Here is a 25979-nt window from a genome sequence, read left to right on the forward strand (position 1 = left end):
ACTGAACCTCATTTATGGGAAGCACTGTGAGTTGGGGTGTTGGAGTGAACTCTGCACGGAGAATTATTTCAAACTTTGCAAAATAATTCAGTGAGAATTTATGAAGTATGAGGAAATCTTCACTTTTAAATACTTCACAGATAAAAGAAGAGGTGTATAACACCCTGGTTGCAAAGTTTGCCCCAGTTTATGACTGAGGCTTATGAAAAATGTATTTCAGATGTTAGAACAGGAGCGAATGTGCGTGTGACCCCCAGACAGGGCCGAAGCAGGGCTCTGCCTCCTGCGTGTGCAGCCGGCATTGGCCGTGGCCAGGGGCAGTGTCCGGCAGGCCTGCCCGCGCTGTTCCTGCCCTGCACCTGGCAAACCAGCTGTAGGCTGGAGAGAGGAACAGGCCACGGCCAAGTCCAAGGTCCAGGCAGATAGAGCGACTCGCGCCGCGCCTCGGCTCTGTCGGCATGGCATCTCACCAGCGCGCTGCCCTGCCTCGCAGGCCTGACTGGCTGGGTTGTGCACTGCCCTCGGCCCTGCTGCAGCGCGAGAGCCTGCACGCCACAGAGTAACTGCTTACACTACGGAACTCATGGGATCCTTCGGGGAACCCCCAGGAGAGTGGGCCGGGGTGTGCTGCCTGGTCAATGCCCACAGTGGCTCCAAGGCCAGGTCTCGTACTGGGGACCAGGGCCTGTCCTGGCACCGGTGGTGGTGGGTGGCAGGGCCATTCCAGGTACCAGTGGGTGCCAGAGCCTGCCCTGGCGTGGGGCTGGGGCTCACTCTGCTCCCGGGGCAGAGGAGGCCTCTGGAGCCCGCTGCGGTACCGGGGGGGAAGCAGCTTCTGGGGCCAGCCCAGGCACCGGGGGCTCCGGGGCCCTCCCTGGCCGCGGGTGAGGCGCATCCGCGGCCGGCTCGGCCCCACGAGCCCGGCGGCGGCGGCCGCAGAGGCAGGGACCGGCGGCCCGGGCCCCCTCACGCCCGCAGCGGCCGGGCCCCAGCGCGCACGTGCCGGCGCGGCCCCGGCCCGCCCCGCCCCACGCAGGCGGCGGCGCCGCCTCTACTTAAAGCGCGGTCGGGGCCGCACCGCCTCCTCCTCCGCCGGTTGCCGCGGCCCGCGCCCCGCCAGCATGTCGGACAGGCTGCCGTACAAAGTGGGTGAGTGCGAGCCCCGGGCCCGGCCCGCCTCCGCGGGGCTCTGGCGGCTCCCCCGCGGCCGGGGCGAGCGCGGTGCGTCGGGCCCGGCCCGCTGCGGCGGGATGCGGGGCCGGGCCGCGGCCGTGCCGGGCACCCCCCCTCCCCGCGGAGCGCAGCGGGGGCTCCGCGGCCCCGGTGCCGCGGCTGGATGCGGCGGGGGGAGAAGATGGCAGCTGCCGGCTCGCCGTGCCGCCGCGGGGGGCGGGGAGCGCGGGCAGGCGGGGAGTCCAAGCCTGAAAACCCCCTCTACGCCGCGGGGCAGGGCTGCGTTTGCACCCGTGCTGCTGAAATACCCGCGGAGGAGGAAGAAGGGGGCCTCTCGGGGGGCTGCACCAGCTCCCTGAAGCTGCCGGCGCTTTCCGGAGCGCGGCACGAGTGCGGTTTCCACCCGCGATTTTGCTGCTCTCCCGCCCCAGAGCCCACGGCACGGGTGAGCCCGGCTGCCCCGTCCCCAGACCTTCTTCTGGTCTGACTGCCCACCAGAAGCCCTTCGCTGGGGACAGGCTTTCACTCCGAATGTGGAAGTATCTTTAAATCGGGGACCTGTGTTACACGTTTCCCTAAAGATTTTGGCGGGTATTTTTCTAGACCTGAAACTCCACAACCCCCCTAATTTTTATAAAGAGTTGTGTGTTCTTTGAAAGCTAAGTTCAAAGAGAACAACATTAGTCTGTAAGGCTCAGATTCATAAATAATTCCTCTTGGAGGCTATGTACCTAACATACTACAGGATATATTTTTAAGCAGCCCTGCTAAAACTACCAAGCCCTTAGGAGGGGTAAGATTCCAGACCCACCCCTCTTGATATAGTTGTTTCCATGGTCCTTCCATTGCCTGGGCTTTTTTCAGCCCCCGTTGGCGTAAAGGCTGTGCACCAGTCAGCTACAGCATAGGCAATAGCTTCAGTGGCCCCTAGGCTTCATTCTGGAGCAAAATGCAATTAGCTTGTCTGTATTAAACGCAGCAGTCTGACTCAGAGGTCCTCGTGTTCCCGAGTGCTTTAAACGGCCTGTGTTCACTAGGTAGGTGGAAGAAAAGTATCTGACCGTGTTTTTAAGTGAAATGGTAAGCTTCTGAAATCTCCTCTGAAAGAGCTAGACGAGTGAGAGGGACACTTGGTGTTGGCCAGTGCTGCAAAGTGGTGCACCTAGGCATTAGCTGTTTGACCCTTGCCTTTTTAAGGCTGGAGTCAGACATTCATGGTGAGTGCAGTATTTTCTACCCCAAGCTAGCCTGTTGGAAGTCTCTTTTGTTCAGTTTTTGCTGAACTTTTCTACTATAGAGCCTTTTTACAAAGGCAGAAGTAGACTTGTAACTAATGTAGTTACTGTGCCTTGAAAATAATCTTTGTGGATCCGAGGGGGTAGGAACCCTGCAGCTTAGCTCTTAAGAGGGGAAGCTGGGCTGGGCTCAGCTCCTGGTGCTCTTGGCAGGGAGCATGCTATGTATGTTCTTATGTGGGGAAGCTATTGCCATACAGGCAGCCCCCCCACATGCAAGTCTTAATACTGTGGCAGTAAATCTCTATAGGAAGTGTCAGACCCTTGGGCAGTATCTGTAAGGAGTGCTTAAGGCTGGGACTTACTGAATTAATGGGCCTCGGGATGTCTGCACGCTAGATCACAGGTGATTAATATGCTCATACAGGAGCACACTTTTTTCCAGAGGGGCTGTTAGGTTTGGTCTAAACTTGTTTGAAAGCCTGTGTACCATAGTAAAAAAGCAGGGAGTAACTGGAATAGGGTCCATTTTTCCTCCAACTCTGTCTCCCAGCTGTTGCAGCCGATGCCTGTCCACAAGTGTGTGAACAGATGTGAAGGTCTCAGCTATTTAAACTCTGACACCTGTCCTCCTTCTCTTGCAGCTGACATCAGTCTTGCAGACTGGGGTCGCAAGGCCATTGAGATTGCGGAGAATGAAATGCCAGGGCTGATGAAGATGCGGGAGATGTATGCTGCATCAAAGCCGCTGAAAGGTGCACGTATTGCCGGTTGCCTTCATATGACTGTGCAGACGGCAGTCCTCATAGAGACCCTTATAGAGCTGGGAGCTGAGGTAAAGTGTCTCTGAGTTTCTCCTTCAGCGTGCTTGGTAATGCTCTGCCTGGGGCACTGCTGCTGCTTATATAACTACCTTAGGGGATCCTGGCAAATGTCTGTACTTCTTGGAAGAGACTGTGCTGCAATTTCCAGGTGGATGGATTATGCCTTCTCTCCTTAAGGAAAGAGCTTGTCACGTGTACTGCATGCACCTCTGGGATATGTGGTATGTGTCTTCCCTCTGGACAAGCTGCATCTTCATGAGTGCCTGTTTTGGGCTGGGTCGCTGGCTTCAGCAGCTCTGTCAGCTGTATGCACAGCACCCTGAGCAGCAGTGCCAAAAGCTGCTTCCACGCAGCTGTGTTGTGCTCGGGCACGCAGTGCTGTTGCTGGTAATGCTGAAGCTCTGGTGACTCCCTCCAGCACAGATTAGCCTATATTAAGAACTGCACTGTGCCCTGGTAAAGTCAGCAGAAACTAATGAAGCTTTCTGAGAGCTCATGCTGGCCTTCGAGCTGTGCAAGAAAACAACAGGGAGGCAGTGTGGTTCAGTGATCGAGGGCTGGGGACTCCATTGAGTTCGAATTTATTGTGTGACTATGGACCAGTTACCCTGGTCCATATTAGACTGAGATACTTGTAAGCCATTTACTGCATTGTGTGCAGTACTACAAGCCTCTGCCTGGCTTGCTGAATGAAGTCCAAACATCATGGCTGAGCGTTCACTGTACAGGGTGTAAGGAGAGCCAGACACCTGAGCCCAATCCATGTAGCTTGCGTGCTGAGCAGGGAGCTGACTATAACTTGATGATGGATTATATTAAGCATGTATGTGATCTGAAATTCCTTCTTCCTGAAGTTTAGCTGCCTGAACTCAGGCTGCCCAGAGGTGTCTTATAGGGGATCCCTCCCTGGGAATGGTTAAAAGAGTTGAGCAGTGTCATGCTGATCAAAAGGCACTGGGAGAAGGGGAAGCTCTGCAGCAGCTAAGGCACTTCCTCAAAAAGTGGAGGGGGTAGGCCTAGACAGCATGCCAGGTCGGCCTGGGCAAGGTACATGCTGTTGTGCAGGTGTTCTTCAGCCTGTTCAGAGCTTTTCCACAGTCGCAAATTGTGCAGTGCTGAGGGAGAGCTTTGATGTGGAGGTACAGTTCTGGCTTTATTCCAGCTGCTCTGTATGAAACTCTTGTCCCTCCACAGGATTTAAAAGAAAGCGGTAGCCACTGAAATCTGGGAAGCTCCTTGCTGCTCCTGTTGGTTGCTGTATTCCAGTATGGCTGGCCTAGGCAGCAGCTATGTGCAAACTTAGACATTGCCAAGCTGCTTTAGTCTGAGCACAGCCCCAAGTCAGTGTTGTATGGGATTCATCCAAGTCATTCAGGGAGGTACCTGCAGAGACTTGGTTCCTCTACGCATAAGTTGTGGTTGTGCCTTTAAGATCTGTGCAGTCGTGTTAGCTCCTTCCTTGTCCCGATAACTGCATGTTAGTTTAGACTTTGACTTGAGTTTGGATTCAGCCCTGGTTCATCTGTTCTGCCAAGAACTTTGGTGCCTGGGAGGGAGGAGTGAAACTCTGATGAAACAATACCCTACATAATGAAGATGTAGCTCGCTGCAGCATAGTAATCTTAGTATCCCTTTTTTGGCTAGGTTAACAAAGATAGAATAAATACTCTGTGCCTCAGATTATAAATTCTAAAATTGTAATAAAATGTAATAAAAATGCATCCTCTTCATAGCTAGTGATGTAAATATTAGGCTCTGAGCCCATCAGGTATGCCAGTTATTCTAGGGTCTATGCCATTATCATAAACTGGTGTTACAGATGTGAGGATGCAGAGTTGAAGTGGCCTATGTCTTGTGTCAAGTGCTAGAAGTGTAAACAATATATAGGTATTCTGTATACTTTGAATTTCATGACACCTCCTGATGTCATCTGTACTGATATGGAGGGAGCTTAGAAAAAACCCAGGTGAGGAGGTGCAGTGCTTAAGGTCATGAATTTGGGTTTCCTGTGCTCCTTCCAGGTGTGTTTTCACTGACAGGTGTTGGTTGTGCTGGCTCAGATGAGGTGCTTCCTTCTGCAGCCCTTACTTTGAAGTGTCAATTCTTGGTAAAGTGGGATGAGTATCTGAAATCAGGCTGAAGGATTATGCCTTATTGCCCTCTCTCCTCAAGGTCTGTTACAAATAAGCATGCAAATACCTGCCAGTCAGCCCCGTAGGGAGCAGAGTGAGAACTCGTGTGAGGCTCTGGGATGTGGTGGTTTCTGTGCCTGCTAGGGAGCTGCGGTAGGTATGCAGATACTTTTCAATGCAACTCAGCAACATTTCTAGGTGCCTGAGCCTAGTTATGAAATCTGTGTCGAAAATGCTTAGCTCAGCTGGAAAAGCTTCCATGACTGGAGCACAGAGTGGGAGTTGGCTGAGCATAGCCTCAGAGAATGCCTGTTGATTGAGTGTAGTGCTCCAGCTGCATTTCTGATGCTTCTGAGTGCCAGCAGGTGTGTTGCTGCATGTCCATATCCCTTGGTGGACACATGCTATGTGACTGTTCTGAAAATCTGAACTTTATTGACCAAAACTTTCTAAACTCACCCTACTCACCTGTCATCTTCCTGAAGATCTATAGCTGAATGTATGCTCTGGCTGTCTGGCAGAAGCTCTCATAGGTAAGGAGATGGCTGAATATGTGGCACAGCTAAAGCTCTATTACATTCTCTCCCAAAGTTACATTATTTTCCCTGGCCTAGTCAGATACTTAGTTTTCACCTTAACTTTGCAGAGCTACTGAGAAAGGCAGGAATCTGCAGTAATGTGCCTTTCTGCTCTTGCTCCCTTTTTAACTCCTGTGTCTGGAAGAGCGTGCCTGATATCTCAGAACTTTGTTGAGCAAACAAAACTTGGGTTGTTTTCCAGGTACAATGGTCAAGCTGCAACATTTTCTCCACTCAGGACCACGCTGCAGCTGCTATTGCAAAAGCTGGTATCCCTGGTAAGTTTTCCGTGTTCTGATTTGGCTCTGACTTGGGGTGTACTGCCTGTTCTAGCTAAATCAAACTATGTACAAATCAAGCTCTTCTGAACAAGCTTCGGGATAGAAATAGCGCATCAAAAGCAGTAATTGTTACAAAACAGGACATTTGATTGGAGCTGCATTGCATCAGACTATGCATAGTACTCTGACAATAGCTGGTGTTAGGCTATGAAAGAGCCTGGGTTTGTTACCTGCTTTAAGCCTGGTCATTAAGATGACTGAATGGGCTGGGTAATTAAATGGATTGGTGTGTAGGTGTGTGTAGATTGAGGTGTTTGGTGCTTTCCAGCAAGCTTGGTGTTAAATAGGGGGTGGGGAAGGGATGTTAACTGCAGTGTGCCCTGTTACAGTGACAGGGTCAATACTCAAGATATTTTAAGGCTAGAGCTAGAACAGCTGTGTTGCTGCCTAATATCCCTGAAGCAGTTTATCAGGATGATGCTGTTTTGTTACTGTCACCTTCCAATAAAGAGCAATTCCTTGCAGATCAGTATGAATGTGTTAAGCTGTCTGCTGTGTTACTCACCTTAAGGACACACAGTCCTCATGGCTCTGTGCTGGGAACTCCATGGCCTGAGCCTGGATGTTGGCAGAGGCTAAATCCAATTTCTGGCAGCCTGGTTCTTTGCTTTGGGAGGTGTCTTTCATTTCTGTTATAATTAGCTATTGCTACAAGTCTCTGCCCAGCTGTGGTCCATTCTAAGCTAACAGAAGAAAGTAGTTGCCTCATCAGCTCCTTTGGCATTACTAACTGCAGGCATTGCCTCCTCTACCTGTTTCTGGCATGTGATGTCAAAGGACCAGGCAGGACTCTCTAGATCTGATGTTAGGATATTGCCTTCCTCATTGCTCTCAACACCCAAAACTCAACTGAAGAGCAGTTTACAGGTGCAGTGTTTGTCTAAATTTTTGACCTCTGCCCTTGGTATACTTGTTTTGTGGAACTTGCTCTTTTTGTTAATATTGTACTTCACATATTGAATTTACGAGACCTTGGAGGAATGCTGATTCTTTGGATACAGTATGAGATACTGATGCACATTTCTTCAGAAGGGGCAATTGCATGATTGGCTCTTCATGGTTCAAGAGTTAGTTTTCTGTGTAAACAGTGAAAAAATGACAATTTAGCCTAATGTTGGGATATGTAATCATGTGCCTAATATATGTTTGAATGGCTGAGTACCACTGAGGCTCAAGTATAGCATGAAGCCAGTACAAATGCCTGGAAAGGCAAAAATACTGCCAGATAAAACATGCTAGTGGTTGCAGCATGTTGCTGGTGGTAGATGTACTGATATAGAAATATATCCTAATAAGAGCAGACAAGGCACAGCAGCTTGGGTTTTAGTGCTGTGCTAGAGACTAGAATTTAAACTCAAAGTTGTTGAAGAGTTTGTAGTCTGGTGCTTATCTCATGATAAAGTCTAGTCCCTCTTTTCTGCTGTGATAGAAAATGCTGTAGTTGTGTTTTCATTTGTCTGTATCAATATATCCAGTGGCTATTTCTAAAGCCTGGTAACTTAGGGTGTATTAGGGGAGCAAGCAGGGTGTTGTGGATGTGAGTCTGCTTTGGTTTGCTTTGCCTTCTCCCTCTTAACATGGAAGAAGAATAACGAGAGCAGTGAAGTCTCACAACTTTGACCAAGTTTTGTGGCCTGGAACAGAAGGCAAAGTGATTTCACTTCTGTTCATTCTGGGATCTTTTTTTTCAATGCAAATGTCTTTTCTGGCCTGCAGGCACAGATAATCATCTGTTGTCTCTGCTACTGAGAGCTGATGATGAAATCTTCCTTTGGCTGCTTTGCTACATGCTGAGTAAGAAACTGGCTAATATTGTGTGTTTGTTCCTGTGTAGTGTTTGCCTGGAAAGGGGAGACCGACGAGGAGTATTTGTGGTGCATTGAGCAGACCCTGTACTTCAAGGATGGGCAGCCCCTCAACATGATTTTGGATGATGGCGGAGATCTTACCAACCTAGTTCATACCAAATACCCACAGCTCTTGAAAGGTGACTTGTATTTTGTGTTTTTTTTGTCAGGCACAGTTCTGCTTGGGAGGCTGTTTAGGCAGTCTGTTTCTGTGGGAATTCCCTGCTTGTGTAAAAGGGGTGAGGGAAGAGGGACAGGCATGTGCAAACAGGCTATGAATGAGTCTATGCTTACAGTCCAAGACCAGAATCTCTTACCTGCAGGAGCTATTTACATCTCTGCTTTATAGTATATAAGCTACAGTGACCTGTCCGTCTGGCCATCCTTCACAGTGCCCATTACCTGGGAATGACCAGTAGTACTACTGACTTGCCAAGAGCTTCCTGGAAATGGGCTGTGTTTTAGAATTGCTTAATGTCTGCTTGCAAGTAATATTTTTAACATTAATGCTTTTTCTTCCCCATCCTCTTAGTGCACCTCTGGATGAAGTCATGGCAACCTGTAGCCTTTCTTGGAAAGGGAACAGTTTTCTACCTTATATAAACTACAAGGCATTAACTCATCCAGTTTGTCAGCAACGATGCTGATGGAGTCAGGGTTGGGACTCTTGCTTTGTTGACTTATTACCTTCAGTGTAGGTTAGTAAAACTGAAAACAGATCAGTGTGGTGTTGCTAGCGCATGTTTATGTAAAAAGATTTATCTGAAGGGAATTTGGCATGACCTGCAGTAGCAGGCTGATCTGTGCCTGGCCAGTGTGACAGATTCTCCTTAGCTCTGCCAGTGTCCATCTGTGCTGCTGCAAGCCATAGATGCCCAATGTTGCAGAAGGGCATGTTTGATCTGGGATGTGAAGCAAATTGGATGGTGATATGGGGTGGAAACTAAACTGATACAGAGGGGTGTGCTAGGAAACTGATATGGGGGTGTGTGCGTTCTTGGGCCATAGAGATGAAGTTGCTGTAGAAGTCTGCTAGATCAGCTCTCCTCTGACTCTTGCACTGCTTTAAGAGGAAGCCATGGGGAAAGAATCTGGAGGCAGCAGGCCATGGATAGGGCTGGGTGAGAGGAGGAGTCTGGGGCTGCTCCCCATCCACGTGCTCATGTGGGTAGGGGCACAAGGAAGAGAGGAAACTTCTTTTGTGTGACAGATCTCACTTTCTCCTTCATCCTCAACCTGATGTCATTAGTAATCCAAGTCAACATCTTTGTGTTATTTAAACTGTAATGAGAGGTTTTCATTGGTGTCTGCTCAGCCATGCTGGGATCTCCTCTCTTCTGTCAAAGGTCTCTTGCTTCCTAGATTGTGTCTGTCTCATGTTCATGATCTCTTGCTTTCCTGCTATTTGATGCCAAGGAATACCACACTTGATCATGCTTCCCTGTCTTCCTGGCATTGCCAGAGGCCGAAAAATGCATTTTCTATGTTCATACTCTGTTTTGCAGGGTTGTTTCCCTGCCGTGCACATACAACACCTCAGTTGGTGTCCCTGTTCCTGGGGGTTCTTGTGCTGAGCTCCTTTCACACTTCCAGCCCTCCTGCTGCCTGCTTCTTTCTCCCCTCCAGCCCTTTGCTCCCTCTTACTCGTCCTGTGCTTCTGGTGTGGAAGGGACCGGTATAGTACAGTGCAGTAGGGCCATGGCTGTTAACTGTCTCCTGTCTTGGCATCCATCTCTAGTCTGCCATTTATTAAAAAAACATCCCTACTGCTTGGGGTTGCTTCCTAAATTCATAGGAATGGCTCTTCCACTGGGTTTTTAAAGAGTCTAGGCAGGATGCCATACCTGCCAACACTTCCCGTGTCAAAATGTGTGTGCTGTTTGCACTGACTAGTTGAAAAGCCTCCTTGTAGCAGTTCAGTAAACTAATTAAGACTGATCTCTGTGGAGGATGACAGAACTTGATTTGTTTTACCTTCCAGTCCATTGCTCTTTGGAAACAGCAAAAGTTCCAGAATGGGATCAGCTGAGCAGAGACTTGATCTCATTTAACTGATCTCTGTGCTTAGCCCTTTGCTGTGAAGACTGCTTAAATGAAGCTGTGTAGCATCCTTTTTTTTGGTATCTTGAAGATAGAGGCTAATATATCCTAAGGGCTTGTGGGGATGTTTGACCTCTCTGGGAGAGAGGTAGGACAAGAGTAACATTAGCAGAGCATGCACGGAAAGACTGGGTCATGAGTGCAGGAGACATTTTGGCATGCAGCATCAGAAAGTGCCATTTAAAGGATGGACAAGTTTTCTGGGCTAATTTCAAAGGGAACTGTCTGTCTTCTGTGCTTCAGCTGCTTCTAATTTAAGTAGGAGTTAGTTCAGTCCTGGTGTGCAACTAACAGCTGAAAGTAGGGCTCATTTGAGTCTACTTCAACTAGGAGATGTGTTAAATAGCTGTGGAAATGCTCAGCAAGCTTCCCCACTCCCTAATTGCGACTGCTGTTAGAGGGCAGAATGGCCTTTGTACTATTGGCTTATTCCACTAAACTAAATGCCCTTAAAACCAAGATAAACAAAGGTAGGAGGGGGAAAACTAGAACTGAACAAAGGAGAAAGTCATCCGAACTCATGCAGGAGAGGTCTCTGACATCTGTGCAGAAGACTACTGTTGAGAAAGGATGGAGAAGATTGCATCATTTGTGATCCATTGATGCAGACTTGGTCATTGGTCAGGTAAGAAATATGGGGGAGCAAAGCAGGTCTGAGTGTCTAGCAAGGCTTTTTCAATTTAATCCAACCTTTTCCTTGCTGTAGGCCCTTCTCCAGTCACTTAAGTCACTCAGGCATTGAAATTGTGCTGTGTAGGCAGCACTCCTTTTAGCAGAGTTGCAAAGTAGTTTAGACCAGCTATAAATGTTGCCTGGGGGCAGCAGGCAGGTGGCCTTCAGGAAGGGAAGCTGCTGGCGTGCATGGTTCGCTTAGTGCAAGTTCAAGACAATCTGCTAAGCTTAGAAATGTCGGCCTGGAGAGCTTTTGAAGGATGATGAGTGTCTCCTAGTTGCCAGCTAGACCGGAAGAGAGAGGGCAGGTTTGAACTGGAGGTTTCTGCCATGACCTCCTGCAGATTTCCTTCACAAGGGAATGATTGTACTTGATCTAGGCAGTTGCACTGGAAAATCAATGCTTTTGGGAGACTTACTACAGATGCTGTATGTCACTGCAGCAGGCAATGTTCTTTAAACTGTCCTGTCCCCTCCAAGCAAGCCCTAAACGTGCTGAAGCCTGGACTCGTTCTCCCTGCAGGTAACCACGCGGGGAGTGTAGTTATGAAAGGCTCTCTGTGAGGTCCGTGATGAGGCAGGCCTCCGTGGCGGCAAATCAGCCTAATCAAGCTCTACTTCCTTCTAGCGTTGTTGGGCTCACTTCTTCCGTGTGACACAGGGTGCCAGTGCTTCTACCTGCTGGTCTGGGAAGCGAAAGGGAGGTCTAATGGCTCGCTCTGTCTTGGACTCCATTGAGGCATCTGTACAAATTCTGGTTTGAAAACCGCTTCGAATGGCCCTCGGAGACTTAAACGGAAGTTGTGCTCCTGGCCTGCGTGGCTCATCCAGGCTTAGATCAGTTCGCAGCTTTTTTTGAAGCAGTAGGGATGGGTTTGCAGCGCAGCCAGCACCCGCCTGCTGCTGACCCGACCGGAGGAGTTCGCACCGGGGGTTGTGGCAGGGTCTCCACGCGCGGAGGGCGGGTGGGGCGGCGCTAGGGGGCGGTGTTGCGCCGCGGAGCGCGGGCGCGGGGGGGCCGCCGCGGGCCCCGCTGTGGCGTGGGGAGGCCTGGAGGAAGTGCAGCGAGCTGTGCTTCCCAGGGCTTGGGCCGTGAGCTTTGAAGGGGACTTGGGCAAGCTTTATTCTTTCACACTTAGCTGAGCTCTGGTACAAAGCTGGGATTCCCCTTTCCTCCCTTTCGCCACCCCCTCGCTGGGGGGGTGACCTGAGCCCCTGGGTTCCTGGTGGCTGTCGCCGTGGCTCTTGTTCCAGTCGGGCAGATGAAACCCAAAGGGCTGGGGCAAAGCACGGGCCTGCCTTCTCCCAGGAGCCGTGCTCCTGTATCCTGCTAGGGAGCTGTGCCTGGGGCACAGCACCCCTGGGTGCCCAGAGGGTGCAGGTACCCGTGGCTCTGAAACGCATGCTCTGGCCTTCCTGCCCTCCGGTGTTCTTGCAGGGTCCTGGTTGGGCCTCAGGGAGCCTCCCCGGAGCCTGCAGGCCCCACGGGTGGCTGACCTCCTCGTTTGTCCTCTGTGGGCAGAGCCAGCTGTGCACTGGAGGTGCTGAGCTCGTTAGCTTTGTTCTGTTCCCGCCTTGGGCTGTGCTGACGCTGTTGCTCCCAGCAGTGATGACTGTTCTGCGTGCCGTTCGGTTGGGTGATTCTGCAGTTATTCATCCTGTCCTGTACGCTTCTCGTGGGTCTTGGTGGCTGGGGAGGTAGTGACACTTGGACACTTCTCTTTGATACGCAGAATTAATGGGCTACATAAATAGTTTTGGGGATTTTGCTGGGGGTTGTTGTTGGTTCCCACTTGCCCATCCCTAAAGTAATACTGGCTATTGAGGAGAGGTGCGTGGGCTGTGGCTGAGGAGCCCTGCTGTTGCCACGGGCTGGTGATCTCGGGCTGGTCCTTTGGCCCCTCTGCTTTTGCTATTTGTGAAATAGGGAGGCTAGTGCTCACCTTTTTGAAATACTAGGAGGGCTGTGGATAGATTGTGGATAAAAAAAATGTATGTAGGAATTGGGAATGATTAAATGTTGTACAGTGAGGGAGAAGAATTAAGAAAAATGACATGAAAAGGAGCAATATGTCTGTTCATGTGCACTCACATTGGATAACCTGGGCTGTCACCTGCTTCATCAGTAAAAGGGCCTGAACAGAACAATTTATGAATGTTTTTTATTTCTCAGGTTTTCTATCAAAATGACTGTAAAGTTATTTTGCTTATGAGCATCCTTTCAATTTTATTCTGAGGTCAATGTGAGAGGCCACTTGCCTAGAGGGGCAGTATCTTCTCTGCATAAATCTCTGGTGTACGTAGAACTTGGTATTCATTGTTTTCATACTTTCTCTTTTCTTGTGAATCTGAATTAGCTCCAAGTGCCACATGGATCTCGTTATAGAGATGTTGCTTGTGTTGGTGGTTACAGCCTGATTTAGCAGAATTCCTCTTTTCCCCCAATAGTTCATACTTCAACAAAATAATTGTCTTGTAATATGCCTCCAGTTTGTAAAGAACAAACATAATTACTAGATCCTCTACAGTGGAAATTCAGCCGGACTGGATAGTTTAGTTTCAGATTTATTCTGATTGTCATAAATTGTGTACCTTTTTGTGCAGATAGGCTTTCTAAGTAATCAGGGTGTTGCCCGGTGTAGCAACTAGACAGTTTATGTACAATGGGGTGGCATTGAGACATTAGAGAGGAGAGGTATCCAGAAGTCATGTGCAGTGATGCCACTTCTGAACAATTGGCTGCTGTCAGAAGGTCCACAGAGTCAGGACCCTTAAAGCAGGGGGTGCCTTTACAGCTTTGGCTTTTTGGTGTAATGTGGAGCCAGGTAACCCCATGATGGTTCCTGTGTTATCAGGATCTTAGTCCATTATATGATGTTGGTGTTTCTAGACAGTCCTTTGTCTCTGGTATCTGCTTCCTGGACTGTTTTCAAACAAGGATATATTTGAAATAATGTTTATTGATTGTGCTAGCAACACCTGTGAAACTGAAGTTTCATGTAGCTAGTATCCAGATTTAAGGGGGGTGTCAGCTGTTTAATCAGAGCTGAAGTTGATTACAACAGGAGGATTGGGAATGGTGAACTGTGTATTTGATTTTTTTTTTACTTTTTTAGTTGATCCAAGTGCTTTAGATTTGTGTGGTTATCTAGGTATCATCTCCTTTCAAGCCACCTTGTGAGAATGGACTAGGCTGTAGAAATATCACTGAGATGAACATCTTGCCCTTTTTGCAGAAGAGTTTTTTGATAATTTTTTGAGAAAATAGAGTGGAGTCTTTCCCGATTCCCTGGTCTAGAGCTGGTCCTTTCCATTTTTCCAAAGAATATTTTGTCCTGCTCTTTTGATTGCCTTGTGGGGGAAGAAACTGGTTTGACAAACTGGTTGGCAGCCAAACCACTGTTTGAGGATCCAAATGAGGGTTCTCATCTCTTCCCTGCTTCCTGCAAAGGGTTTGTTTAACTTAAGCCTCTGGAGGATGCTCCCAGCACCTGGATGTGTTGGTTTGCAGCGGTGTTAACTCCAACTAAAGTGAATCCTTTTACTCTCCCCACAGGAATTAGAGGTATTTCAGAAGAGACAACCACTGGAGTTCACAACCTGTACAAGATGAAGGCCAATGGGACCCTGAAAGTGCCAGCTATCAATGTGAATGACTCTGTTACCAAGGTAATGCAGCTAGAGCCCTTCTGCTGTGTTCTGCTGTCTGACCAGTTTGGTGTTGGGATGTTGTCATTCCCATGCAAGTATTCCTTCTCTTGCTGAGCCATTCTTGACCTGGTACTGAACAGCTTTTCCATCATATCCTTGAAGTGAGCCCATGATGTCTCTAATGGGATGTGCCATTGTATACACCCTGTTCTCAGAACATCAAGAGCTTTTTATGTATGTAAGGACATGCATTCTTCTGCATTTTAATAATGTGGAAATGCCTTTGGAAATCATGGCTCCTGGGGTACAGTCAGTTCCTGTGGCAAGGGGCATGTCCTCACTCTGAGTAGCTTAAAGCCCGCAGGTAGGTGGCAGGTACCAGCTGGAAAAGGGAGCGTGACCTGTGTGAGCTTGTGGCTGGTAAAGATCAGTTCATCTGACAAGGTATCTCTGTGAGCAGCAGTTGCAAAGGATAGGGCAGGAGGTATTTATTCCTTGCTTAGCTGTATTACTGCTTCCCGAGACAAATCCTGGTGAATTGAGGGATGAGGGGGAACGGTGTTTAAAGGGTGCTGGTGCTTTTTGGATGCAGATGAATTATAGTGGGAATTTCAGGTGTGCTTAAGGTTTATAAATCTAGATGTTTGGTTTTTAAATCTAGTTGCTAAATCTATTTCAAGTTACCATACTAACATTATCCTATTGAGCATGGCAGTTCTCACTGTTTGGCCTGCTTTGTCTGCAGTTTGCTATCTGAAGAGTATCTCCTTTCTGCTTACAAAGATGCATCTGGCATTTTTATTTTGTAGCTAGTGGATTGGAATCCAGCTGATCTTAGAAGCAGCTTGTTTCTCTGCATCCTTTTCACCTAGATTTGTGCTTCCTGCATAATAACTATTAATGCTGTTTAGTAGATTTGGAAATTCAGATGTTTCTAAAAAAGCCTCTTGAGTTGATTTGGGTTGAGCTCACTTTATTCTATTGCCAAACAAGTGCTTATCTTCAAGTACTGTTTGGTATTTATGTAGTAAAAGATTTGTACTAACCACAGTTACACATCTCCAGGAAGACATACAACTGAGCTGACAAATTCTGCTCTCCCAGTTTGATATTTTCACTTGGTGCCAGCTTCCTATATTAGTATTTGGAGAGAGAGAAGGCAGGCAGCATCCTGTTCTGTTCTTCCTTCCTGCCACTGAAATGTATTTTTGGGTGGGACAGATGTTTGCATCTGGCACTCTGCTACCTTGCCTGCATGGGAATGCACAGTCACCTGGAAGGCTTTGATTGCAGTTGGGGGATTTGGTGATGAGGAATCAAATCTGACCATGCTGTTTTCTTCCATAAGAAAGCTTATACTGCAAGGAAAATCTGCTGGAGGACTAGAAAGGAGGATTACCAACTGGCACTAGCTTTGGATTTGAAGGATTGGTAACACAAATTTTCTGAAATATTAATGGCAAATGCGCCTGTGATAAGACTTACAGGCACTGAGTCAGGAACTTGCGAATCTGAAGTATAACTTCTTACACATTAGTCCTCGGCCAGCTTCTTAGCTGAGAGCGGTATGCCACTATACCTCTTAACTTGCGCAGATAATGCATTGAAGTCATAGCTGCAACATTTTTATATATGGACTTTGCATTTTTTTATTATAAAAAATGTAATAGTTGTAAGCTGTAGACGGAAAACCAAAGTGTAATATCTTATGCGTGCTAGATGGCACCAGCCATTTCTGCAAGGTAGGTCCCGTTTGAAAGATCAGTGCCTCTACTCACATCTAGATATGCAGACTTAAGATTGCTTATAGCAGACAGAGTGCTATAAGCACTCTGTTAAATGAAAGCAGGAATGATTGGTGACCTAAGGCTGTAGAAAGCACAGGGCAGGCTTTGAGATGAGAATTTTGCTGTGAATAGTGAGTTTGTTCTTTATAGCCCTGCCTTGGGAAGCATAGCACAACTTTGGTAGCCAGATTTCTTAAATTCTTGGCTTCTGTAACTCTTCAGATAATCAAATCTGTTTATACAGCCCATCTTCCTGGTCAAAACGGAGCTCAAGGAGAAAAAGGAGCATTACAAAAATCAGTCCAGCAATATGTGTGTCTGAGTTTAGGAAATGTTCAAGTAGGGTACTATTTGACATCTGAATTAGCAGGGGAATTTTGATTTGGAGGTCCGGCTGTTAAGCTTATGTGTTAATGTTACAGTAGGAGGATGTTGTGCAGTGGGGTGGGGCATTAGGTGAAATCCAGGGGTTCTTGGTTGCAGTGACCGGTATTGTGAATGGCTACTTGCTGGATTTTTCTAGATCTGAGCATTGGTGAGGTCTGGCAGTATTAGTGTAACTCCTCCTGCGGGAAGACGCAATTTTGATCTTCCTGGGCTGCAGGAACCAATTTCTCATGGTTGACACGGGCAACTTGCTGCTTCTGCAGGGTGCATGTGTCTTGCAAAGATAAGAATATGTGCTAACCAATTGGCCAGACATTCTGCTTGTGTTTTTTGCATGCCTGTGGCACTTGGTTCAGTTAATTGTCTGATAAACAGCAGCAGAGAACTGGTGAACATCTGGTTAAGGAATTTGGACCTACCTCTGTATGCAAGAATTGTGCTTTTACTTGATAAACTCAGGTTACCTCTAACAAGATTTTAACATGTCCAAGCCCTAGTCAGTAGACACAACATATTTATGAAATGCTTCTCACCAGGGGTGTGCTGAAGCCTGTATCTGGTATAACTATATAGATTGAAACTGGATAAATAAAAACATCAAACCAGGTTATCTTCTTCCCATCCCTCCCTGTGGTTAAAGTACTTAGCTGACTGTCAGCCTCCTGGTTTGTAGTACTTGCATATAAGTCCATTTTTGTTTCTCTAAGGAATTTTTACTTGAGTGACTTTTGTCTGTTCTGAAACTGCTCCTTCTTCTTCCTCAGAGCAAGTTTGATAACCTTTATGGTTGCAGAGAGTCCCTCATTGATGGCATCAAACGTGCTACAGATGTCATGATTGCTGGAAAAGTAGCAGTCGTGGCAGGTTACGGTGATGTGGGCAAAGGCTGCGCTCAGGCCCTGCGGAGCTTTGGAGCCAGAGTCATCATCACTGAAATTGATCCCATCAACGCACTGCAGGCAGCCATGGAAGGTGAGAACTTGAAGGAGATGCAGAAATTCATGCATGTGATGGGGGTCTCTGCATGTCAGTGTAGAGCAATAGTTGGCCAAGAAAGTTTCAGTGGGTTTCAGCCTTTCTCTGTTGAGGTAGAGGTGACTCCGGTTTAACTGTAGGAATTCTTTCCTTACAGTTAGGGAAGGAGTTTATTAGTATAGGCCTTGAAGATGTGTTTGGAGTCAAGGAGGTAGCAGCCATAGTGAGGTAAGGCCCCCATTTCATAATGCTGTAAGCCTGGTTTTGAATGGGTTCATGATCTTCGAGTTATGCAACTCTAACCTCCAGTGTGGGTTTAAGACTTGACTAGAATATTTCCACAGTAAAACAGCAGGCCTTACCTTCAGTAGATGTTTTTGGAGAGCAATGCCATGCTCTCTGCCTTTCCAGCTGTGCTCCTTCTCTTCTGTGGGTGCCTCATGTAACTATGCTTATTAGTACCAGTTTATCCCATTTCTACTCATACCTGACTAGAACCTGCAGGTGTTGTGGGTGCACTTTCCTTTGCAAACTTGACCCCCTGAATCCAGTCTGAGTGCTGTGCCATATACTACACTTACGGACATAGATCCATAAATACGTTGGTATTTAGTAAGACAAGTATGCTTGCTGCCTTGCATCCTCCATAGGTCAGGTGTTGGCACAGACTTCTCTTACTCGTTCTTTCTCTGTACTTTTCTACATGTAATATCGTAGCCCATTTTTTTTAATAAGTGCTGGTGGTTGGGTAGAGGAATAACTTTTTCTCTTTTCAGGTTATGAAGTTACAACCATGGAGGAGGCCTGCAAAGAAGGCAATATCTTTGTTACCACCACAGGCTGCACTGACATTGTTCAGGGCAGGTATGGTCTAGCCACTTGCTTTAGTGAAAGCATACCCGTACAGTTAGATTTTTTTTTTTAATACAGTCATAACTTGTCAGCAGTATGGTGAGGGCTAGCACACAGTCTCATTTCTGGACATCAGAATTTAGTATCAATTTAGTGAGAAATCAGGGCTTTGGTCTTTCAGTTCTGTTGGGTGTTCCCACATTGCAGTTGTTCCTGTCTTATAGCATGTAATGATGGAGAAACAAAAGATGTAGAGGGATGGATAGACTTTTGGAGAATGAGAGCATCAGGGCTAAATTCCGTGTTAGGACAGATAAATGTGAACAGAAGAGGAGGTAGGTAAAGGTTAAAAAGTAATGGTTGAAAGTGATTCCATCTATGAGTACACATAGCAGACTTGGAACCAACCTGTTCTCAAACTACCCTGCAGGTTTTTTGTTATTGCTTCTTAGATCTCAGTTTATAGCCCCTCCACTCTACACAAACTCATTCCGATCTTTGCCATTATGATTGTACATATTGTAGGGGAAGATCAGAGCAAGTGAGAGGACGTAAGGCCATTAGTCTCTAGTCTAGTCTCTACTAGAAACTTTAAAGTCATGAAGAAAACCATTTCTTCTGTGTAGGAAAGGTAATAACTGCAGCTGTTTCAGTTTTGACCAATTAAACAAAATAGTTTTACTTTCCATACTGGGAAGATATTTTCTCTCCAATAACCTCTTATATCCTTGGGAGGTGTCCTTCCCTAGAAGCTTGGTAGCTTTTTCCAGTGGACTTCACATGCCTGGAAGATTACCAGACCCACACATCTTGTGAGAGTCAAATGCGGTCAGTGAGCCAGGCACTTTTCTCCTTTAGCAGAGCTATGGACCAGAGCATCTTCTGATGCTGAAGAAAAATTTTTTTGTGCATTAACTTTTGATATAACTTTTTTTTTGCAGGCACTTTGAGCAGATGAAGGATGATGCCATAGTGTGTAATATTGGCCATTTTGATGTGGAAGTTGATGCAAAGTGGCTGAATGAAAATGCAGTAGAGGCGGTGAATGTTAAACCTCAGGTGAGATAGCCCTTGCACAAGCTCTCCTGCTAGAAAGAAGCAATAGCTACTTGGTGTCTGTTTCCAGAAAGGGGGGGTGGGGTGTATTTCTCCTCAGGTACTTTGTGTTTCTAGCTTTCTTGGAAGCCAGTGTTGCTCTGGGCTGATCAGAATGGAGATTCTGCTCTGCAGTTCCCCGATTAACCTGGAACAAGCTGCATGTCATATTCATGTGTTGGTATTAAATCAATTGTTTCCAGCCAGTGCCCAAGTGCACAGTGTGGTCTCTGGTGAGAGGTGCCTGGTATGGATGCATCTTTCTCCATGTGTTCCTCCTTCCTTGACAAACAGGAGCCTAGCCCTTGGTGGTGGTTGTGTAGACAATTAATTGCATCAAGTTCATTCCATACAGGCAGTCAGCTTTGTTTGGGGTGTGGTGAGGAGGTATGGAAATGTGCTTTCTTTGATAGCCCTCCAGCTGAAAACAATGCCATAGCTCTGTTTCAAGAAGCAAGTTAGATGATGAATACAGAACAGACCATTAGAGACTGTATAAAATGTCTGAGGAACAGAGCCCATAGATTGCCTGGTGGCTGATCTGAATGTCCTCTCAGGAAGCTGCTTGCTCATCTACTGCTCTGCACTGGAACAATCTTGGTCCTGGTGCAGGGTACCAGGATTAGAGTGAATTGCAAGGGAATGTCTTCTGGGATTCTGTCAAGGTTTGAAAAAAATTCACACCTCTTTGTTTCCAACACATTTTTTCACTTGGAGATTGAAGCCTCAGGAAAGCCTATCTGGAGCTCTGCCAAACTCAGAGTTCTCTTCCAGATTTAGTGGCTTCATTTTAGAAACCTGTGTAGCCCATGTGTCTATGTGTGGGCAGACAAGGTGAGATGTTTTTATCCTTGCATAGCTTGCATTCCCACCATGTATTTACTTCAAGCTGTGGCTGTAGCCACACAGGAAAACAGGGATCTAAAAATTTCAGCTTTTCATCTGTGTGTCCTAAAGCAGAGAAACTAAACTAAATCAAAACTGTTTTGTAACACCAGCATTGAGGGAGAACATCACATAAAGCAAACCAGGCTTTGTCTGATTTGGCATGGGACTTCTGGTTACCTTTTAAAGAGGGAGTGTGCTTGCTGATAGCAGGATTCTGGGACAGGTTTTCTACTTTTTTAAAAACACCACACCCAAGCGTATGTCTTAATAGATCTCAATCTGCCCTTCCAATTTTCATAACTCCCCTGTGGCTTACTGGCCACCCACATCAAATTCTTACTAAGCAGTTGTGTGAGTCTTTTCAGTATTCTGTTTGCTGTTGGGACAGTCTAAATGGGCTCAACTAGGTATGAAATTATACCCTCAAGTTCTCAGTGCATTCAAGTCTGTTCTTGCTCATGATCTTAGTGTGGGGCTGACTTTGCTCAACAGCTCATGTCTTAGAGGAGCCTGCAGCTAGCTGCTTGCTTTCCAGTGGCTTGGGTTTTAAAACTAAAACTGGGACTGCTCAAAAAGTAAACGTTATTGAAGGCTAAATTGGATGTTAATATGGTAACATACAAACTACCTCCACATGGCCATTCAATGTGGCTCTTAAAGTCCATATGAAAAATTGTGTCACTGTTGGCAGAGGTAGTAGTCCCTTTTTCTTTATATACTCTGTATTGAAGGATCCAGTGTGTCACAGATGTATTAGGTGCAATGAGATGCAGTCTAGTCCAAGGTATGAAAACTAACAAGTTTCTGGTTAAAAACAGAATATTACCTTTTCAAAAGGATGGAAAGGTCATCCATATGGTTTAATGCTGAAGACCTACCTCCTACCCTGAATCTCTCTGGTCTCTTATATAAATCGCTGCTGTTGCAAGCAGAATGTTCGGAATGATGCAAAGGAGATACCTGCTCACAGAGCAAAAGCTGTGAAAATAGCTGCCCAGCATGCTGTGGGTGCCACAAGCGTGTTTGCTTAAAAGTAATTAGCTAAAGTTTGTAAAAGGTGTCTCTGACAGCCCTGAGTGGACCACCTCTGTCTCAGCTTGATGCACAGATAGCTGAAGCTGAGGGGATTTACTGTGGGAAGTAGCACTTTACCCTTGGGCTGTTCTTGTACTTTTCCTTACCCATCTGGTAAGGTTACCACTGGAGATGGGATGTACCTAGAGGTAAATCTGATCTTACGTGGCCATTCCACATCTTCAAAGCTTTATTGAAGTGAGGATGGCCTATAGATGTGTACATGGCCAAGCCCAATAAAAGCTAGTCTCTGACTCAGGTTAGTACTTTGGTTTTGTTGACTTCTAGCAGTGATCTGAAGCACTGTTAACTGCTTTGAATCTTCAGCTGGATGCTGATATTGGTGTATTTAATGCTGTATGTAGCTACACTGTGCTAGTGGTATACCCCTATGCTCCATTTTGTGTCTGTTTAGATTTCTTGTCCCTAAAGACTTCAGACCTGTATGACAAGGTAAGGAGGTACCTCCTGAGCAGGTGTTATGTGAACAGGTTCTGCTGTGTAAAAGCTTCATTAGTCTTCACTTTCATTCTCTGTGCCTGATTGCCCTGGTGGCTGGGCAATTGAGCAGGAGTGGTCTAATAGACATCCTAAAAGCTTACTCATTTCAACAGGGGGAGAGGCAGAACTGGGATGCAAAATGTGACTTTAGACCCCCAATTTCCATGTTTGAAACAAATGAAAAGGCATTGAGTAGAAATTTGCTGCAATTGCTTAACTCTTCCAGGACATGCATTAACTTTAGGTTTAGAAACAAGCTCCCAGTAGGTATCCTGCAGCTTCTGTCCCTCACCACCAGCGTGGGAATTCGTCTGCATGTGTTAGGATCTTTCTTAGGGCAGCAGTGACGAGTCATTACGATAACTGATAGAATTGCTCTTACATTGAAATCTGGGAAGGAAATTATCAGTGTGCCACTTAGGCCATTGCTGGTTGCTCAGATTCATCAAAGGGACACTTCTGTGGCCATCTTGTCCCCAGTCTTTTGGGGGCCTCAAGGGGAGGTCAGTCCTGTGTTAAAGGTGTGAGATTTTGCACTTATCCTTAGAAGAACGTGTTTTTTCACATCAATGTTCTGGGTGAAGTATCTGATGTTTCATAATACCAAGTACTAACTCTCTAAATATTCAAATTTTTACTAAGACCTGGCAGCTTTTTTCTATATCCTGTAGCAGGGAGAGGAATATAGTACAAGAGCAAAAAATCTCTAACCTCCTATGAAGACATCTGCCTCTTGATCAGAGGATTAATACCAGAGCTGAGGGTTGCTAGACTTTAGCTAGAGATACAGAGTAATTGTGAAAGTGTCCAACATGGTAGTTTTCCATACCATATGGTCTCCATTTACAAGTGGTGAGCTGGTGTAAGAAATGTTTAATACTTGGGAAAGGAAAACATCTTATGCGCCATTTTTGACTCATCTGTTGCTTTCAAAATACAGTTAAGGAAGAAATGGGCTTATTACTGAAGAGCTGGCAGGTTGTTTTGAATATGGGTTTGCACTGCAGTCCTGCTCAGCTGCGTTCTGTGACTAGAGACTGACGCGTAGCACAAGCTCAACTCTTGAGGGGAAGGGAAGGTCAGGGTGGGATCAATGAACTTTGGCTCCGAAAATAAATTATTTGCATATCATGGTGTGGAGGAAAGAGCAAAGCAGCCAGAAAGTCCAGAGCAAGCTAAATGCTGATGGCGAAAGGGAGGAGGCATTTGTATAAGTGTGGAGAGGAACTTAATGCTTGGATAACTTGAATTCGACTTCTGTAGCAATTCCTTGAGCTTATAAATCGGCCTGTTTAGCTGCCCACAGATGAGTTGTGTTTCCACAGTACTGACTTAAGCCTCTGCTGGTACCACTACAATTTTGTATGTATTTCTGTGCAAAGACATTAATTTGCATTTTCTGTGTTACCCTGTGCATTGAATGAGTCATGTCAGCAGATTGCTAAAGGTATGTGATTGCATGCACAATCCAACAGCTGTCCAGGTGCAAGTTGTGTGGATACAATATGGATATAATATTTTGACATCTAAACCACCTGATTCAGACTTCAAAACTGAAATGCTATTTGCCTGCTACCTTGTAGTAGTTTAATCTGTAAATATAATGTTTAATATAAGTAATGTTTTAGCTGTTCTCAGGGTTTTTTAGTGTTCTGCTTTCTGGCTGCTTCCTTCTTTGTTTCATTACTTCCTACCATAATCTTACAATATTTTTTGAGTGGACTGAGCACTGTCACTGATAGTCCACAGTGGAGAACCAGCATCCTTAAGAAATATTGCAAGTGCTCAGTGGAGAGCATTCTTACTAACCCTACCTTGCTGTACTGCTTTTGGACAGGAGAAATTAAGAATGTTATTTAGAGCTTCTGTTTGAGGTGGTTACTGTCTGCATATGTTGTGCTGAAAACATAATAATCTGTTATATGAACCCAAGAAGCAGAAAGTGGTGCTGCAACTGAAGCATAGCTGGGGAAGACAGGTGGAGGCACAGACCTGCTCTGAAGGCAAAATACCTGTTCTAACAAAATGGTTTCTATTGGTTTACTTATTACAACTCTGCTAAAGACCTGCACAAAGGTGTTTTTTCAGAAGATGGTATTGTTACAGTTAAAGCTTCATCCCACACGGCTTTTAACTTACAGGGCAAAGCTTTAAGAATAAAACTGAAAGTGGCATGTCTTTTGCTTCATGTTAAATAACTTTTGAGATTCAAAGTATAAATACAGCTGTGGGGAGGGACCCTTTTAAGTCTTTCACAGGTGCTGTGCTATGACAGCATAAGGTAAATAGACTTGTCTAAAGCATTAACCTTTGTCAAAGTTGGTCATTGATTGGTTGGTCTTTTAAGTTGGTCTTTTAAGTCTTCCCAAAGGTTTGCTCTACTCCCATGTGCTTGGTGTGACATGAGCAATAAATACCAGTGAATACTGAATACTCTTGTAACTTATAGGCTGTATTGGTGTTTCATTCTGGGCTTTAATAGTGTAACCTCCTACAGGGGTGAAGGCAGGGGAGAGAAGAGCTAGCGACTGGTGGAAAGGAGAAGCAGAGTTAACTTTAATGCTGCAGGAGCCCAATCTGGCCCAGACAGTTGCGGCACATATTAAATGACATTATCTTTTGAATGGTGTGGGACACTCTCATAAAGACCTGTCTCCTTAGCCCATCTGAGACTTGATTCTGTGTGCAGAGTCCTGTTGTCCCCAGCATAGGTTGGAAATCAGTCTTTGGAGGACCATGTCTTTGGCCCTCTGAGAGCAAAGGAGGGTACACCAGAGCTAGGACAGCTGTTTATTATACTGTAGAGCACTGGCCTTACGGAAGTGGGAAGAGTTACAGGGGAGCAGTTTCAGCAGGCTGAGGACTTTGGCTCTTACTCCTGTGTTGGATGCAAAGGCTCTGGACTGTTGCATGCAGAGGTGTTCCCTCTTCTCTCCTGTCTCTCCACACCAGTTGTTACAATTAGGCATATATGAACTCCATTTTACTGCTAGCAGCATGCTCCCCACCACAGCCAGTGGAGACCACATGCATGTGGAAAAACCAGAACAACTGGATAACTGGTTAAATATGAAGCAGATGCCAAGATTAATGTTGTGTGAAGTCTAGAATAGCTACAGGCTTTACAAACGCTGGCTGGAAATTGAGGGAGGGGTGTCTCAATTGTAATCAAAGTCTGTGTTGCAAGCTCACTGCTGAATTGTTGATGTGGGAAGAAAGCCCACCAAGCTTTGCATGACTTAAAATGCTCTCTTTATCCTGACATTGCACTGCTCTTGCTTTTTGCCCCCCAGGTGGATCGCTACACGCTGAGGAATGGCCGTCATATTATACTGCTAGCGGAGGGCCGACTGGTCAACTTGGGCTGTGCCATGGGTCACCCTAGCTTTGTTATGAGCAACTCCTTCACCAACCAGGTGCTGGCGCAGATCGAGCTGTGGACCAATAGTGATAAATACTCTGTTGGAGTCCATTTCCTGCCAAAGAAGGTGAGTTAGAATAGCAGAATGATGCAAGCTTGTAAGGAAGCCAACTTCAGATGTGGTCATGTAGATTTGTTTCATTTGTGCTTGAGTTCATTTTCCTACTGAATGTTTTTGCAAAGAGCTTCTGTCCCTCAGCGAATGCTTGGCTTTGGTCATGCTGAGTTTGAAGTGGGCTGGTTTTTGTGGCTAACCTGTTGTGCAGAACTGGGACTTGTCTGTCACATGCGATAGGAACATCCAGTCACTTTTTGGCTTGACCTGGGGTTCTTCCCTAAGGTGCTGGGAAGCCCTGTGCTGCCTCAGGGTGGTCAGGGAGCTTCTCCCAACCAACTTGTTCTTTCTGCTGAATGTCAGCTTTCACAGCAAGCTTTCACATGCCTGT

The 25979-nt window shown here is 46.3% G+C and overlaps 1 protein-coding gene across 1 annotated transcript in view; it reads left to right on the forward strand.

Annotated features, from left to right (window-relative positions):
* Positions 1-943: 943 nt before the first annotated feature.
* Positions 944-25979, forward strand: part of AHCY (adenosylhomocysteinase) — a 29178-nt gene continuing 4142 nt past the window's right edge. Inside the window, exons 1-9 of the mRNA XM_075517121.1 lie at positions 944-1149; positions 3053-3243; positions 6145-6220; positions 8118-8270; positions 14459-14571; positions 17492-17699; positions 18479-18566; positions 19496-19613; positions 25406-25600. Of these exons, the coding sequence (XP_075373236.1) occupies positions 1122-1149; positions 3053-3243; positions 6145-6220; positions 8118-8270; positions 14459-14571; positions 17492-17699; positions 18479-18566; positions 19496-19613; positions 25406-25600 (1170 nt within the window). The 5' untranslated portion in view covers positions 944-1121. The remainder of the gene's footprint in view (positions 1150-3052; positions 3244-6144; positions 6221-8117; positions 8271-14458; positions 14572-17491; positions 17700-18478; positions 18567-19495; positions 19614-25405; positions 25601-25979) is intronic.

Source organism: Mycteria americana, chromosome 14, assembly GCF_035582795.1.
Source record: "Mycteria americana isolate JAX WOST 10 ecotype Jacksonville Zoo and Gardens chromosome 14, USCA_MyAme_1.0, whole genome shotgun sequence".
NCBI classification, from domain to species: domain Eukaryota; kingdom Metazoa; phylum Chordata; class Aves; order Ciconiiformes; family Ciconiidae; genus Mycteria; species Mycteria americana.